This window comes from Notamacropus eugenii, chromosome 1 (genome assembly GCF_028372415.1).
Source record: "Notamacropus eugenii isolate mMacEug1 chromosome 1, mMacEug1.pri_v2, whole genome shotgun sequence".
Lineage (NCBI taxonomy): Eukaryota > Metazoa > Chordata > Mammalia > Diprotodontia > Macropodidae > Notamacropus > Notamacropus eugenii.
In genome coordinates this window covers 419946410-419960818 of record NC_092872.1, presented here as the reverse complement: position 1 = coordinate 419960818, position 14409 = coordinate 419946410, and the positions used below count along the sequence as shown (strand labels likewise).

Genomic DNA, 14409 nt, shown 5'->3' with positions numbered 1-14409 from the left:
GTTTCCAGTTCTTTGCCACCGCAAAAAAGAGCTGCTATAAACATTTTTGTTCATGTTTTTTCCATTTTTTCTGATCTCTTTGGGATACTGTAATGCTAATCAGAGAGTTAAAGATCTTCCCCACTCAGGAAAGCTTGATTAGGGGAGACCCACACATTTTGTTAATTTCTAATGCACTGGTTCTCATAAATACCCTGAAGTGAGGTTTTATTTTGGTGCTTACTCATTGGAAGTGTTAGTTTGGCCAGATGAGACTCTGGGCAGCCACTAAGGAGCCCCCTGGCTTTGAAAATGCAGCTGCTGGTGCTTCTCTCTCTGGTAACTGTATGTATGGTCAGGCTATTAGATCTGTTGATCTGCGATGTATATATTGCTTATGGTCAGGCACTTGGAAGCCCTGTCTGTTGGTTGCTCTTTATTTCTTTGTATTTTCTCTGAAGTTCAGGGTGCTGACTTTTTCCTTGAACTAAGTGAATGATACATATGCTTGATTAAAACTCAAAAGTTGCTTTCCTTTTAGAAAAGCAGATCTAAGAACCTGTACAGAAGGCCATCCTGGATGTGTCAGGGTGCTTGCTTTTACAGATACAGACCTAGAAGTGGTATTGCTGGGTCAAAGACCATGCACAGTTTTATAGCCCTTTGCATATAAGAACCATATTTAAACTAAAACTGATAGTGCTACTGGGAAGGGCATGTCAATTTATTCCTCTACTACTTGACTTACCATTGTTGTAACTTTCTAAAACATAATACCCTTGTCACCACTCCATCTTTTGTGTTGTCTTCCTTCTCCTATTAGGACATCAACTCTCCAAGGGCTAGGACTGTCTTCACTTTGATCATTATTTCTAGAGCATTTAGTACAGTGTTTGGCATGTAATAATATTTTAATAAATATTTTTTCATTCATTCACTCATATATATAATACAATGCACCAAACAACCACTAAGAAGTGATATGAAAATTGAAACAACTCTGAGACCCAAATCCACGGGGACTGGCAAAGAAGACAAAATGTAGAAGTTGTCAATGTTGCTGGAGCAATAAGAAGCTAAACACACTGAAACACTATAAGTAATCACGAATTGCTCTCGAAAACAATTTGGAACCGTACTAGAAAAGACAGTGGGTTGTATGATGCAGCTGCTATGTCCTTAGTAGGCATGACCCAAGGAGGTCAAAGACAGAGGAAAAGGTCCCATGTGTACCAAAATATTTACAGCAACACTTTTTGTGCAAAGTGAGTGCCCATCAGGGAATGAATGAACAAATTGTGATATATGAATATAATGAATATTTTGCACAAGAAATGCAAATACAAAAAATTCAGAGAAATATGGAAAGATTTGTATAAAATGATGTAGAGCTGCTAGCATAGCCAAGGAACCAAGTCATACAATGATCCCAATAATGTAAAGAAACCAGAAGAATAAGAACTCTGATCAGTACAATGACCATCCTTGACTGCAGAAACTAATGGGGAAACATACCTCCCTCCTCTCAACATAGAGGTCGTGCAGAACAAGACACATGTTGTCAGATATAGCCAATGCATTGGTCTGTTTTGCTTAATTGTCTACTTTTTTATTAACTCTTTATTATAAGGGTAGGTTCTATGGAGAAGAGTATTAATTAGGAAGTGATATCTATGTTTAAAAAGTCTTCAAAAATTTTTGTTTAAAAACAGGTGTTTATGTCACAACAGTACAAAGAGGTAATTAGTACAATGATTATTATTCCTATATATTAATGAAGCAATTGAGAGATTATGAACTATGTTTATAGCATTCCCCTGATCTTCCAGTCTAGCTATCGTGTCAGAAAAGGAAAAGAAATCAATCTGGTTTACTCTCAGTGAATCCATGCTGGCTTCTAGTATTCAAGAACTTCAGAGAATTTATAATCCAGTAAGTACAACCTTATGGGTGGCTAAGTGGCACAGTGAATAGAGTGCCTGGCCTGGAGACAGGAAGACTCATCTTCCTGAGTTCAAATTCAACCTCAGATACTTACTAGCTGTGTGACCCTAGGCAGGTCATTTAACCCTGTTTGTCTCTTTCCTCATCTGTAAAATGAGTCGGAGAAGGAAATGACAAACGACTTCAGTATCTTTGCCAAGAAAACCCCAAATGGTGTCACAGAGTCAGACATGACTGAAGTAACTGAACAGTAACAAAATGCAACCATAGGAACAAAAGTACAATTGAAGATTTGGACACGTACATTCATCAGACAGTGGAAGCCAAGAGAAAATCCTTCCTATCCAGACTTACCTGGTCACCTAAAAAAAATCACCTCATTGCAGCAAATATAATCAACAGACACCCAACTTTGACTGTATTGACTTCAGGTGTGGGCTGTCTGCATTCACAGGAACTTTTTGTCAAGGCAGCAACTCCACTAAATGCTTAGTCTCGATTCCAGTCCCTCGAGATCAGTTTACTTGAAGGTTCATGGGTAGAGAACTGTCTACTCACCCATGAACAAGGGATTGCAGCTAAAGAACACATGTTGCCCAGACAACCTCCCATGACCACAGCAACCTTATGGGCAAGTAGGTGGTGCAGTGAATAGAATGCTGGCTCTGGAGTCAGGAAGACTCAGTTTCTTGAGTTCAAATCTGACCCCAGACCAGTCACTTAACCCTGTTTGCTTCAGTTTCCTTATCTGTCAAATGAGCTGGAGAAGGAAATGGCAAACCAGTCCAGTATCTTTGCCAAGAAAACTTCAAGTAGGATTGTAAAGAATTAGACTGGACTAAATAACAACCATTACCACCACCCTGTCAATTGCCAGATAAACAGTTCTCCAGCCCTCTTGAAACACAAAGACATAGTTGGTCTGTGACAAAAAAACTTAAGGATAGGGAGGAGCTAGCATATTGGACTATAAATTTTTAAAAAATCTCAATAACTAGAATCATATGATAGCAGACAAAGCTTTCTTCCCTGGTCTCCCTTTTAGAAATATTAAGAAAACATTTAAAAGTATCCTAATCTGGAGACTTTGTGTTAATCTAAAAGAGAAACCATCACTGGTCTTTCTCTAGCATTTTGAAAGCCGTGAGTGTCCTGATCCCCTCTCTCTGGTCAGCCCAGGAAAGAAGACTCCTTTGACATAATTGGGACAGTGACCAGACAAGGAGAAGGGCAATTGATCCACCTTAGAGTAGTGGCCTGAAGAGATAACTACTGTGATGCACCCAAGAGAAGGAAGAAGTCATTTTGATTACTTCAGGCTACCTGTGATCAGCTGGGGAGGAGAGAGATTTTGAGAAGAATGATCATGGAGGAATAACCACCTATGGGGATCCATATAGAGGATGACCCCATTAGCAAAGTGATTCTCAAAGATGAAAGTTATTGTCCTGGAATGATGGAGCAAAATGTTCACTATTATTTTATTCTGAGTTGTATAGCTATGTTTTATTTTATTTCAAATTTCCTTGTTCAAGAATCCTAAAAAGTATCACTTCAAAATGTCTTGTTTTGAAGAGTCATGTCCTAAGGCATGAGGGAACTCTTGTCAGTTTGGGTATTTCTCCCTCTAAGATTAATGCTTGGATTAGAATAATGGTAAATAAAAACATCTTTGGCAGGCTTGTATCTAAAATGAAGAACCTAGTATTAATATTTTCTTTAAGAATCTAATACAAATATTTCATAGGGGTAATTGTCAAGACCTAGCCTTAGGTTAAAAAAAAATCAATTATGAGAACTGGAGGCAAGGTGGGTTTGGAGAGGAAACTCAGAAGTCAAGTAACTGACTGGGAAAATGCTCAGAAAAGGGGAAAAAAATAAGACCATAGAAGGTTACTTTCTTGGTGAACAGATATCTCCTCCCATCCTTTCAGATGAGAAAGAACAATGCTTACCATCAGGGAAAGACATAGAAGTCAAGGCTTCTGTATCCCAAACATCCAAAATAAATATTCAACGGGCTTAGGCCATGGAAGAGCTCAAAAAGGATTTTGAAAATCAAGTTAGAGAGGTGGAGGAAAAACTGGAAAGAGAAATGAGAGAGATGCAAGAAAAGCATGAAAAGCAGGTAAACACCTTGCTAAAGGAGACCCAAAAAAATGCTGAAGAAAATAACACCTTGAAAAATAGGCTAACTCAATTGGCAAAAGAGGTTCAAAAAGCCAATGAGGAGAAGAATGCTTTAAAAAGTAGAATTAGCCAAATGGAAAAGGCGGTTCAAAAGCTCACTGAAGAAAACAGTTCTTTCAAAATTAGAATGGAACAGATGGAGGCTAACTTTATGAGAAACCAAGAAATCACAAAATAAAACCAAAAGAATGAAAAAATGGAAGAGAATGTGAAATATCTCATTGGAAAAACAACTGACCTGGAAAATAGATCCAGGAGAGACAATTTAAAAATTATGGGACTACCTGAAAGCCATGATCAAAAAAAGAGCCTGGATATCATCTTTCATGAAATTATCAAGGAAAACTGCCCTGAGATTCTAGAACCAGAGGGCAAAATAAGTATTCAAGGAATCCACTGATCACCGCTTGAAAGAGATCCAAAAAGAGAAACTCCTAGGAACATTGTGGCCAAATTCCAGAGTTCCCAGGTCAAGGAGAAAATATTGCAAGCAGCTAGAAAGAAACAATTCAAGTATTGTGGAAATACAATCAGGATAACACAAGATCTAGCAGCTTCTACATTAAGGGATCAAAGGGCGTGGAATAGGATATTCCAGAAGTCAAAGGAACTAGGACTAAAACCAAGAATCACCTACCCAGCAAAACTGAGTATAATACTTCAAGGGAAAAATTGGTCTTTCAATGAAGCAGAGGACTTTCAAGCATTCTTGATGAAAAGACCAGAGCTGAAAAGAAAATTTGACTTTCAAACACAAGAATGAAGAGAAGCATGAAAAGGTAAACAGCAAAGAGAAGTCATAAGGGATTTACTAAAGGTGAGCTGTTTACGTTCCTACATGGAAAGACAATATTTGTAACTCTTGAAACTTTTCAGTATCTGGGTAGTTGGTGGGATTACACACACACACACACACACACACACAGACAAGAGAGCACAGAGTGAATTGAATAGGATGGGATCATATCTTTAAAAAATGAAATTAAGTGGTGAGAAAGAAATATATTGGGAGGAGAAAGGGAGAAATGGAATGGGGCAAATTATCTCTCATAAAAGAGGCAAGCAAAAGACTTTTTAGTGGAGGGAAAAAGAGAGGAGGTGACAGAAAAACATGAGACTTACTCTCATCCCATTCAACTAAAGGAAGGAATAAAATGCACACTGATTTTGGTATGAAAACCTATCTTACAATAGAGGAAAGTGGGGGAGAAGGGGATAAGCAGGGTGGGGGGGATGATGGAAGGGACAGCAATGGGAGGAGGGAGCAATTTGAAGTCAACACTCTTGGGGAGGGACAGGATCAAAAGAGAGAATAGAAGCAATGGGGGGCAGGATAGGATGGAGGGAAATATAGTTAGTCTTACACAACACGACTATTATGGAAGTCATTTGCAAAACTACACAGATATGGCCTATATTGAATTGCTTGCCTTTCCAAAGGGAATGGGTGGGGAGGGAGGGAGGAAGAGAAGTTGGAACTCAAAGTTTTAGGAACAACTGTCGAGTACTGTTCTTGCTACTAGGAAATAAGAAATACAGGTAATGGGGTATAGAAAGTTATCTGGCCCTACAGGACAAAAGAGAAGATGGGGACAAGGGAAGGGAGGGATGATAGAAGAGAGGGCAGATTGGTGATAGGGGCAATTAGAATGCTTGGTGTTTTGGGGTGGGGGAGGGGACAAATGGGGAGAAAATTTGGAACCTAAAATTTTGTAAAAATGAATGTTAAAAGTTAAATAAATAAATTTTTAAAAAATCAATTATGCAGACCTATGCCTGTATAGCATGAACAAGATTTTGTTGTTTTTTTTTTTTTTTAGGGTATAGTAACATTTTACTGTATTCATGTATCACAGGTTACTACCACCACCACCACCACCACCACCACCACTACCGCTACTACTACTACTACTACCTGTTATCTATTTTTTTTTATTTTGTAATGTTTAACAATCACTGCCATACAATTGCGATTTTATCCCTCCCCACCTACTCCCCACTACCCCCCTCCCTCCCCACGACTGCATACAATTCTGTATAGATTCTACATATACTTTCCTATTGAGTATATTTTCACTATAGTCATGCTATGTAGTCAGACAAAGATAAATGAAAGAAATTGTATAACAAATCAGAACATGATACACAAACACATACACATACACAAACATGATCTGCTACAATATGTGAGTGACTTCCATATTTCTCTCTCTGAGTGTGGCAGGCATTTTGCCTTGAGATCCTCCATTGGGATTTTTTTTTTTTTTTTTTGGTAAGAAGTTCTTGTGTTATTACAAAAATCTAAGTCTACCAGAAAAAACTCTCGCACACTGTGGTTGTTGCTGTGCATAAAGTTCTCCTGGTTCTGCTCCTTTCACTCAGCATCAGGTCATATAAGTCCTTCCAGGCCTCTCTGAAGTCTTCTTGTTCATCATTTCTTATGGCACAATAGTACTCCATTACATTCATATACCATAATTTATTCAGCCATTCCCCAATTGATGGACATCCCCTTGACTTCCAGTTTTTGGCAACTACATAGAGTGCTGCTATAAATATTTTTGTACATGCGGGACCCTTTCCCATTTTTATGATCTCTTGGGGATATAGTCCTAGTAGCGATATTGCTGGGTCAAAGGGTATGCACATTTTTGTAGCCCTTTGGGCATAGTTCCAAATTGCTCTCCAGAATGGTTGGATGCGCTCGCAGCTCCACCAACAATGAATTAGTGTTCCAACTTTCCCACATCCTCTCCAGCATTTATCATTTTCTTGTTCTGTCATGTTTGCCAATCTTATAGGTGTGATGTGGTACCTCAGAGTTGTTTTGATTTGCATCTCTCTAACCAATAGTGATTTAGAGCATTTTTTCATATGATTATAGATAGCTTTAATTTCTTCCTCTGAAAATTGCCTATGAACAAGATTTTCTAGGTAACAGTGTGGAAAAAGACCTGGGGATTTGAAAGACTACATGCTTCATGGGACAACATAAGGATTTGGTGACCCAAAAAGAGATGATTCAATTCTAGGATGTGTTAGTAGATTCACAGTATTAAGAACAAGGTAAATAATACCCCAATCTCACCTTTACTACACACTAATGCTGTGACCTTGAGCATTTGACTTCTCTCAGGCTCAATGTTCTTATCTAGAAAATGGGAGGACTAGACTAGGTGAGCTTTAAGGTCCATTCCAACTCCAAATCCTATGATCTATGATTTAGGATTGATCACCTGTTCAGATCCTATCTGGAGTATATATCAGTCAACCAATGCCCTGAATTTTGTGACCACTTTTGGAAAGGCATCAGCTAGGCTGGAGTATATCCAGAAGGCAGCAAGGATGATTAGTTGAGAAATCATATGTCATAGCATTGGATTAAGGAACTAAGGATATTTAGTGGGAAGAAGAAAAGATTTACCTAGGACATGTTTGTGGTCATTAAGTACCTGAAGGATTATGACAGGGAAGAAAGATTAGACTTGTTCTGTGGGGTACTCAAAAAGCTAGAATTAAGATCAATGAGAAGATACTGCAGGCTAGCAGATTTAGGCTAAAGATCAGGTGAAAACTTCTTAACTATAGCTGACTAATATTGAAATGGACTGCCTAAGGAGAGAGCAAAACCCTATTGATAGAATGTTGAATGGAGGCTGAAGGATAATCTTCCAAGAATGTTTTAGAGGAGAAGGTAGGACTGGAAGTCATCCTGCAAGAGGCAAAGATCCTGTGAGGGGCTATTAAAGAAGGCTTTCCACCCATAAAAAGACTAAAAGAGAACTCTTGACCAGTCCTCCAAACTGACAGATGCAAGATGAGGAATTTATTCTTGGCATACTGTTCGACAGGACATGAGAGTCAGCATGGATTTAGTAATAATAATAGCATTTGACGTTTATATAATTCTTCAAAGTTTGTGAAATGTGGTTACCGTGTATTATCTCATTTGATCTTCCAATAACCCTGCGAAGTCATTACTGCTTCATTTTATCAATTAAGAAACAGATTTAGAGAGCTAAGTGACCTACCAAGGGACATACAATGTCTATAATGAATTTTGAACCCAAATCTTTCTGCTTCCAGTTCCAGTGCCCTATCTTATCATACTATGATGCCTAATGCTCAGTAACACCTGGTCACAGCCTTGTAGCAGCAGCAGAATCTTGGAACTGTGGTGCTCTAAGAACAATGCTTGGATTAGAATAATGATAAATAAAAATGTTTCTGGCAAGCTTGTACCTAAAATGAAGAATTTAGTGTCAATTAATTTTTTTTCTTCAATAGTCTAATACAAAAACTTTGTGGGAATAACTGTCAAAACCTAGCTCTGGGTTAAAAAAATCAGTTATACAGGTATGGGATAGACAAGACCTGCCAGACAAGTTGATGTGAAGAAAGGTATGATGTGAAAAAAGCTGGTGTGATAAAAGGCCTGTGGTGCCTACTCATTGGAGGGATGGATGACAAATGTCAGGTTAGACATCACAATGAGCAAGCTGAATGTAAGGCAGTGTGGTGCAGTAGGCCTTGGTCTTAAGAACTAAAACAACCAGATTTGAGTCTGCACCCCCCTCCCCAACCCAGACAATTACTGGACAGATGACTTGGGGCAAGAAACTTCATCTCAATGAACCTTAGTTCCTTCACTTGGAAAATGAGTGTGATAATACTGTATCTACTTCTTGAGAGAAAAACATTTTATAAAACTTCATGCGCCATAGAAATGTGTTCACTACCATCAGATCTACTTTGTGGACCTCCCAGGCTTCTTGTGTGGACAAGGGAAGGCAATGGGCATTTGCCCCTCCTGGAAACTATGGAGCACTACTACCAAAATACAAGCTCATTGTTATTCTTTTAAGCTAGATCTCCTGACTCCCAGGTCAAGACTTTTCATTTATGTGATAGGAGTTCCCAGTCAAAGGAGATGTTTGTAAAGCGCTTAGCACAGGTCTTCACACATAATAGGCACTTAATTGCTCCATTTCCCCTTTCCCCCAATCCTCTATTTCTCTGAGTCGCATTGCCTTTTTGCCCTAAAAATCTGTGTTACTGGAGAATAAGTGGAAGGAACAGGGGATGTTTAAGTTTGGATAAGAGAGGACTCAAGGGGAACATGGGAGCTGTTTTCAAGTTCTTGAGGGGCCACTGGGGGAAGGAAGGATTAAATTTGCTCTACTATGTTCCAAAGGACAGACAGAAACAATGGGCTATAAAAAGGCAATTTCAGGATTGTTGTGAGGAAATACTTAACAGAACTAAGCAAAAATGGAAAGGGATGCTCACAAAAGTCATCACCTCCTTGGAGGTCTTCAGGCAGAGACTGGGTGACCCCTTGTTGGGGACATTATGGTCAGGATTCCTTTCATGAATGGCTTGCCCTAGACTGCCACTGAGGTCTCTCCCAGCTCTCAGATCTTGTAGTTTTGTGAACAGCAAGAAAAATACCTCCTCATTTATATCCCAAAAGCTGCACAAAGGTCCCTGTCCTGGGTCTTCCTCCTAAGCTCCATCACTTCCCAACTTAGAGTGATTTACCATCATCAGGGACCAACACAGTTGCTGCTTAGATGCAAGCACCCTGCATCCCCAACCCTGAGTTCAGAGTCGTTTTCCAGACCTTTGATCAGGTCCAAAATATAGCTCAGTCTTTCTTCACTGTTGGATTTTTTTCCTTCAGATTTTTTTCCCAATGAACTCACAGCGGAGGGAGTGAGAAGAATGAGGATGGGACTGAACATTGGCCCAGACTCTCACAACTGCAAAGAACCTTAGAAGGACATAGATCTAAACTGGGAAGGGATTTCAGAGATCAGATCCAGTCCCCTCATTTTACAGGTGAGGAAATTCAGGCACAGGGAAGTTAAGAGATGTGTCCAAGGACAGATAGGTAGTAAGTGTCAGAGATGAGAGGTCCTCTGAATCTTTGAGTTAGTACTTCTTCCACAATCTAATTTTCCATTAATTGCAGGAATATCCTTTATGGGAACTCTGGGAAGGGTCATTCAACTTCTGAATGAACACCCCCAACTAGGGAGTGTTGACTTTCTCCAAGATAGCCAGTTCTGGGGTTGTTCTTCCTTACATTGAACAGAAATCTACCTCACTACAATTTCCCCTAATTCTGTCCTCTGATATTATAGGACAACCCTTTCAAATACTTAAAGACAGTAATCATATCTTCCTCTCCTCCTAAGCCTTCCCTTCTGTGTAAGCTAACCATTCCCCTCCTAACTATTGGCATCAAGGTGGCACAGTGCTTCGAGGGCAAGGTTTGAGTTAAGAAGACCTGGGTTCAAATCTTGCCTCAAATACTTACTACTTGTATAACTCTGGACAAAGTCACTTAACCTCTTAACCTCACTGTGCCTCAGTTTCCTCAACTATAAAATGATGGGTTTGGACTTAATGGTTTCTAAGATTCCTTCGAGTTCTAAATTGAGCATTTATAGTCTGTAACCCAGTTCCTTCAACCCACCCTCAGGATAGTTTCATCATATTTTCCTCCTCTTCTATCATTGTTTTTTCCTACAATGTGGTGCCAGAACTGAATATGATATACTCCAGGTGGTGCCTGGCCAGAGTAGAAGACAGTGTGATGACCATAATCATGTCCTCTGTTTTAGAGAAAAAGTCAAGAAGTTTTGGGGTAAGAAACATTCCCTAAAAACACTCTCTTTTGTCTCTATTATCTTTCCTTTGTGTGTGTGTGTGTGTGTGTGTGTGTGTGTGTGTGTGTGTGTGTGTGTGTGTGTGTGTATTTGTGTCAGTATACAAAGGGGAGCTCCCACTAGGAAGCGGCCAGGTGTAGTGGGAAGATTAGTTTGGGGTTGGAACGTCTAGTTTCCAATCCTGGCTCTGCCTCTCAACAGTGGACATCCAAGGTCTCTTCCAAAGCCAAAGCCATTTCCTTCCTTCCTCAACTTCCTCTGCTACCAAATCAGGCATGAAAGCTACATGAAGGCACTGGAGAATTTGTAGCTAAGGGTAAGCTAGAGGCAGCAGGGCTCTTTCTGAGAACCCTGGTTCTTATCATTAAAGAAAGAGGCATGACAACAGTTATAAATCCTTGTGCTGGCCAACACCCAATACTTGTTTGGTTTGACGGCACAAGTCTCCATGGCTTTTCCAGAGCTCTGTCCTGCTTGTGGAAGCTCACACAAGGGGCCATGGTTCCCACCTTCAGCAATGCTGCTGCTATCTTGACCTCTTCTACTTAGCTTTGGAGGAGAATGCCAGGACTCCTATATCTAGGCATGAGTTCCTTAAGTTGGTACCTGGGAGGAGAGATCTTGTCCACCACTCTCAGGGGGGGAAGGATCTTTTTGGGGACAGGATCTACTTTTGCATTAAAGATGGGGTATGAGACCCGTGGCTCCTTCCCTAAACTCTTGAGGTCCAGAACCGCAGACAGAGGTGAATAGAGGCACTTTTTTCGGGTCCGGAATGCAGTGAACATCTCATAGGGGGGAAATTTTGTCAAGAGTTTCAGTAGGTCCTTCCGGAAAATGTTCCATGAATTCTCCCTCAAGATCTTCTTGCACATAGTATCATCACTAAAAGGGAAACACAAAGCCTTTGTGAGGATAGCTGGCAGACACCCTTGGTTGCATGGCAGTCAGGGGAGTTATTTGGTAGGACACAACTCAGAACTCTAGGGACCCACCTTCATTCATCCCCTTCTACTTACAGGGCAAGAGGATGCTGGAAGTTAGAAGTGTGCCAAAAAGCTAAGTGGGTTCAGGAGTGGGGAGGGGAGTAGAGTCCCAACTAGAGCTGAAGAGAAATTTGAATTAGTAGCTAAAAGGTGGAGAAGGAGATGACTCATTTGGAAGTAACAGTAAACAGCATCAAGATTTACCTAGTGAGCCCTTCCCCCCACCAGCACCTTTGCAAGAGATCCATGTGCATAACTGTAGAGAAGACAAAACAGGAAAAGCTTAAGTATGAGACCAATTTGGGAAAGAAAGCAGAGATCTGCAGGTCGTAGAAGACCACAAGTAGATGCACATGTCTATAGGGAGGGAGAGAATAAACTTTTATGAAGTGCCTACTATGTGCCAGGTACTTTGCTAAGTGCTTTACAAATATTATCTCATTGGATAGCAGGGCCTCAGACATTTTAATAGGTGAACATAATACTGGGATACCCTATTTGCCTGAAGTAAATGAGTTGCATTCTTAGAAATGTAACTGACACCACTTTGTGATCTATTCTAGAGTACTGGATAGTCCTTGAACCCTGATGACCCAGTCAGTATCAAGGGATGTGTGCAAGACTTATAAAAAAGGGGAGTGGGGGGAGAGGGCAGCAGGACAGAGTCTTCCTGTGGGTCTTTGAAGTTACAGGAATAATAGGTCTAGAGTTCATCAGGAGTTTGGGACCTGAGATCACTAAGGGTTCCCATTGGCAGGTTAGTATGATGTGTGCTAGACCTGAAGTCTGACCCAACCATAGTTGGATCAGTCATTTACTATGACTTACCACTGATCCAGCCATTGTTGGGTTGGTCATTTACTACCCGTGTGACTTTGAGTGAGTGACTTTGCCACCTCTCATCCTCATTTTCCTCAACTATGATAAGAGGAAGTGGAACTAGATTATCTCTAAGGTCCCTTCTGACTCATCTATGAGCCTAAGAGAGTTTTAGCTCCATTCTAAAATTCTTTGTGGCTAACTTGCTCCATGCCTAGTCCCAGTCTTTACCCATAAGGAAGTCAGAAGAAGACACAATATACATGCTTTATTTGAGGCAGCCAGGACTGAGGCATACTAAAAACCTTCTCTTTAATAAAAATGAAATATTAAGAAATAATATTTTTCTCAAAAGCCCTTTCTGTATTCCCAGAAAAAGCCCTTGGAAAAGTAGGTGATAGATCAAAGACAAAAGGCTTTTTCACAGGAAAATAAATTGTACAATACCTAATTTTTTTTTTCAACAAAGGGTAGCTCTGGTCTTGTATACATCATTCATTCCCCAACCACATAAAATGATTGGTGCCATGATCCAAGCTTCTCTAATGAGAAAGAATATCACTCTTTATTGCAGGGAGGAGGTCTTTTTGTTTTCTTCCAGGAGTGGAAGGGAAGGGAGATCCAAGAGGGATGGGACCATGGCTTGGTTACACAACAATGTTAACCCAAATTCTATTTTTATATACTGTGGGGTTTTTTCATATTCATGATTCCTACAAATATTAACTCAAATCTTCTTGGGGTAGAAAGTCATGTCAAAGGCATAGGAGACTATGCTAATTAAAACATCTCTCTCTCTGTCTGTCTGTCTTTGTCGCTTTCTTATAAATGCTTGAATATTAGGTTCATACTAAATAAATTGTTTCTGGCAAATTTTTGCCTAAAATGCAGATTAGAGTGTTAGTATTAATATTTTTTCTTCAACAGTTTTAATAGTGTCTCATATTCTGATGCCTAATAGAAGGTACTATGGGTCCAGGACTGCTTCTCATTAAAATCCTGTTTTTATAGAAAACTAAATAGAGGTGAGGAAGCTTTTAGACCCTTCGAGAAAGTTTTTTGAAGCAGTCTTCCCCAAGTTTTTCTGACTTCTGCTTAAACTCACAGAATCTAACCATTTAAGAGAAAGACCAACTGTTAGACACGATGAGAGGTATTTGTTCATTTCTGTTCATGTCTGGGTTGTTGGTCACCTTGTGTTGTTGTATGTGGTAAGCTTTATTTTATGCCAGTGTAGACCCATGTCTGATGCAGCTTTAAGTCACCTACTACTCTGAGACCTAAGTCAATTTCATTTGCACCCAAACCCTGACCATCCAACAGGAGAAAAGACTCAAGGTTTCTGAGAACAAGGTAACTATTGTGCCTAACCATATGAGTTTGGCTGATGAGTAAGCAGATTACCCAGGACTATGGGTTCAGTTCATGAGCAGCCACTTAATTACTTCTCACCATTCTAGGAATGCCATGAAGGCAATGTCCAGATACTTCCAGTTAGCTAAAGGTGATAAATTTGCTGTTTTCAGTTTTGTGGCTTGTTTTATTTTCAGTCAAATTGTTTTGTATTTAAAGATATAAATCTATAAGGAGTGAGCGATCTTAACATCAGTAGATCTTCCACATTGAATGTTTTACCATAAGACCACAAGGGTTCCCCCAAAAGTGCTTGATTTCTTGCTCAAGAGATCCTTCTGTTATTTTGGAGTGCTTGACCACAATTGGTCAGTGAATCTTCCTGTCTGAGAGTAACTGGCCTCAAGATCATCAGATCCTCTGCCATGGGAAATGTGGCCAAAGATGCCTCTGTGCCCCAAAGA

General features: G+C 39.9%; 1 protein-coding gene across 1 annotated transcript in view; it reads right to left on the bottom strand.

The window, feature by feature from the left end:
* Window positions 1–11175: 11175 nt before the first annotated feature.
* Window positions 11176–14409, bottom strand: part of CNBD2 (cyclic nucleotide binding domain containing 2) — a gene marked incomplete at its 5' end in the record, with an annotated part of 86418 nt that continues 83184 nt past the window's right edge. Inside the window, 1 exon segment of the mRNA XM_072629863.1 lies at window positions 11176–11672. Coding sequence (XP_072485964.1) covers window positions 11333–11672 — 340 coding nt within the window.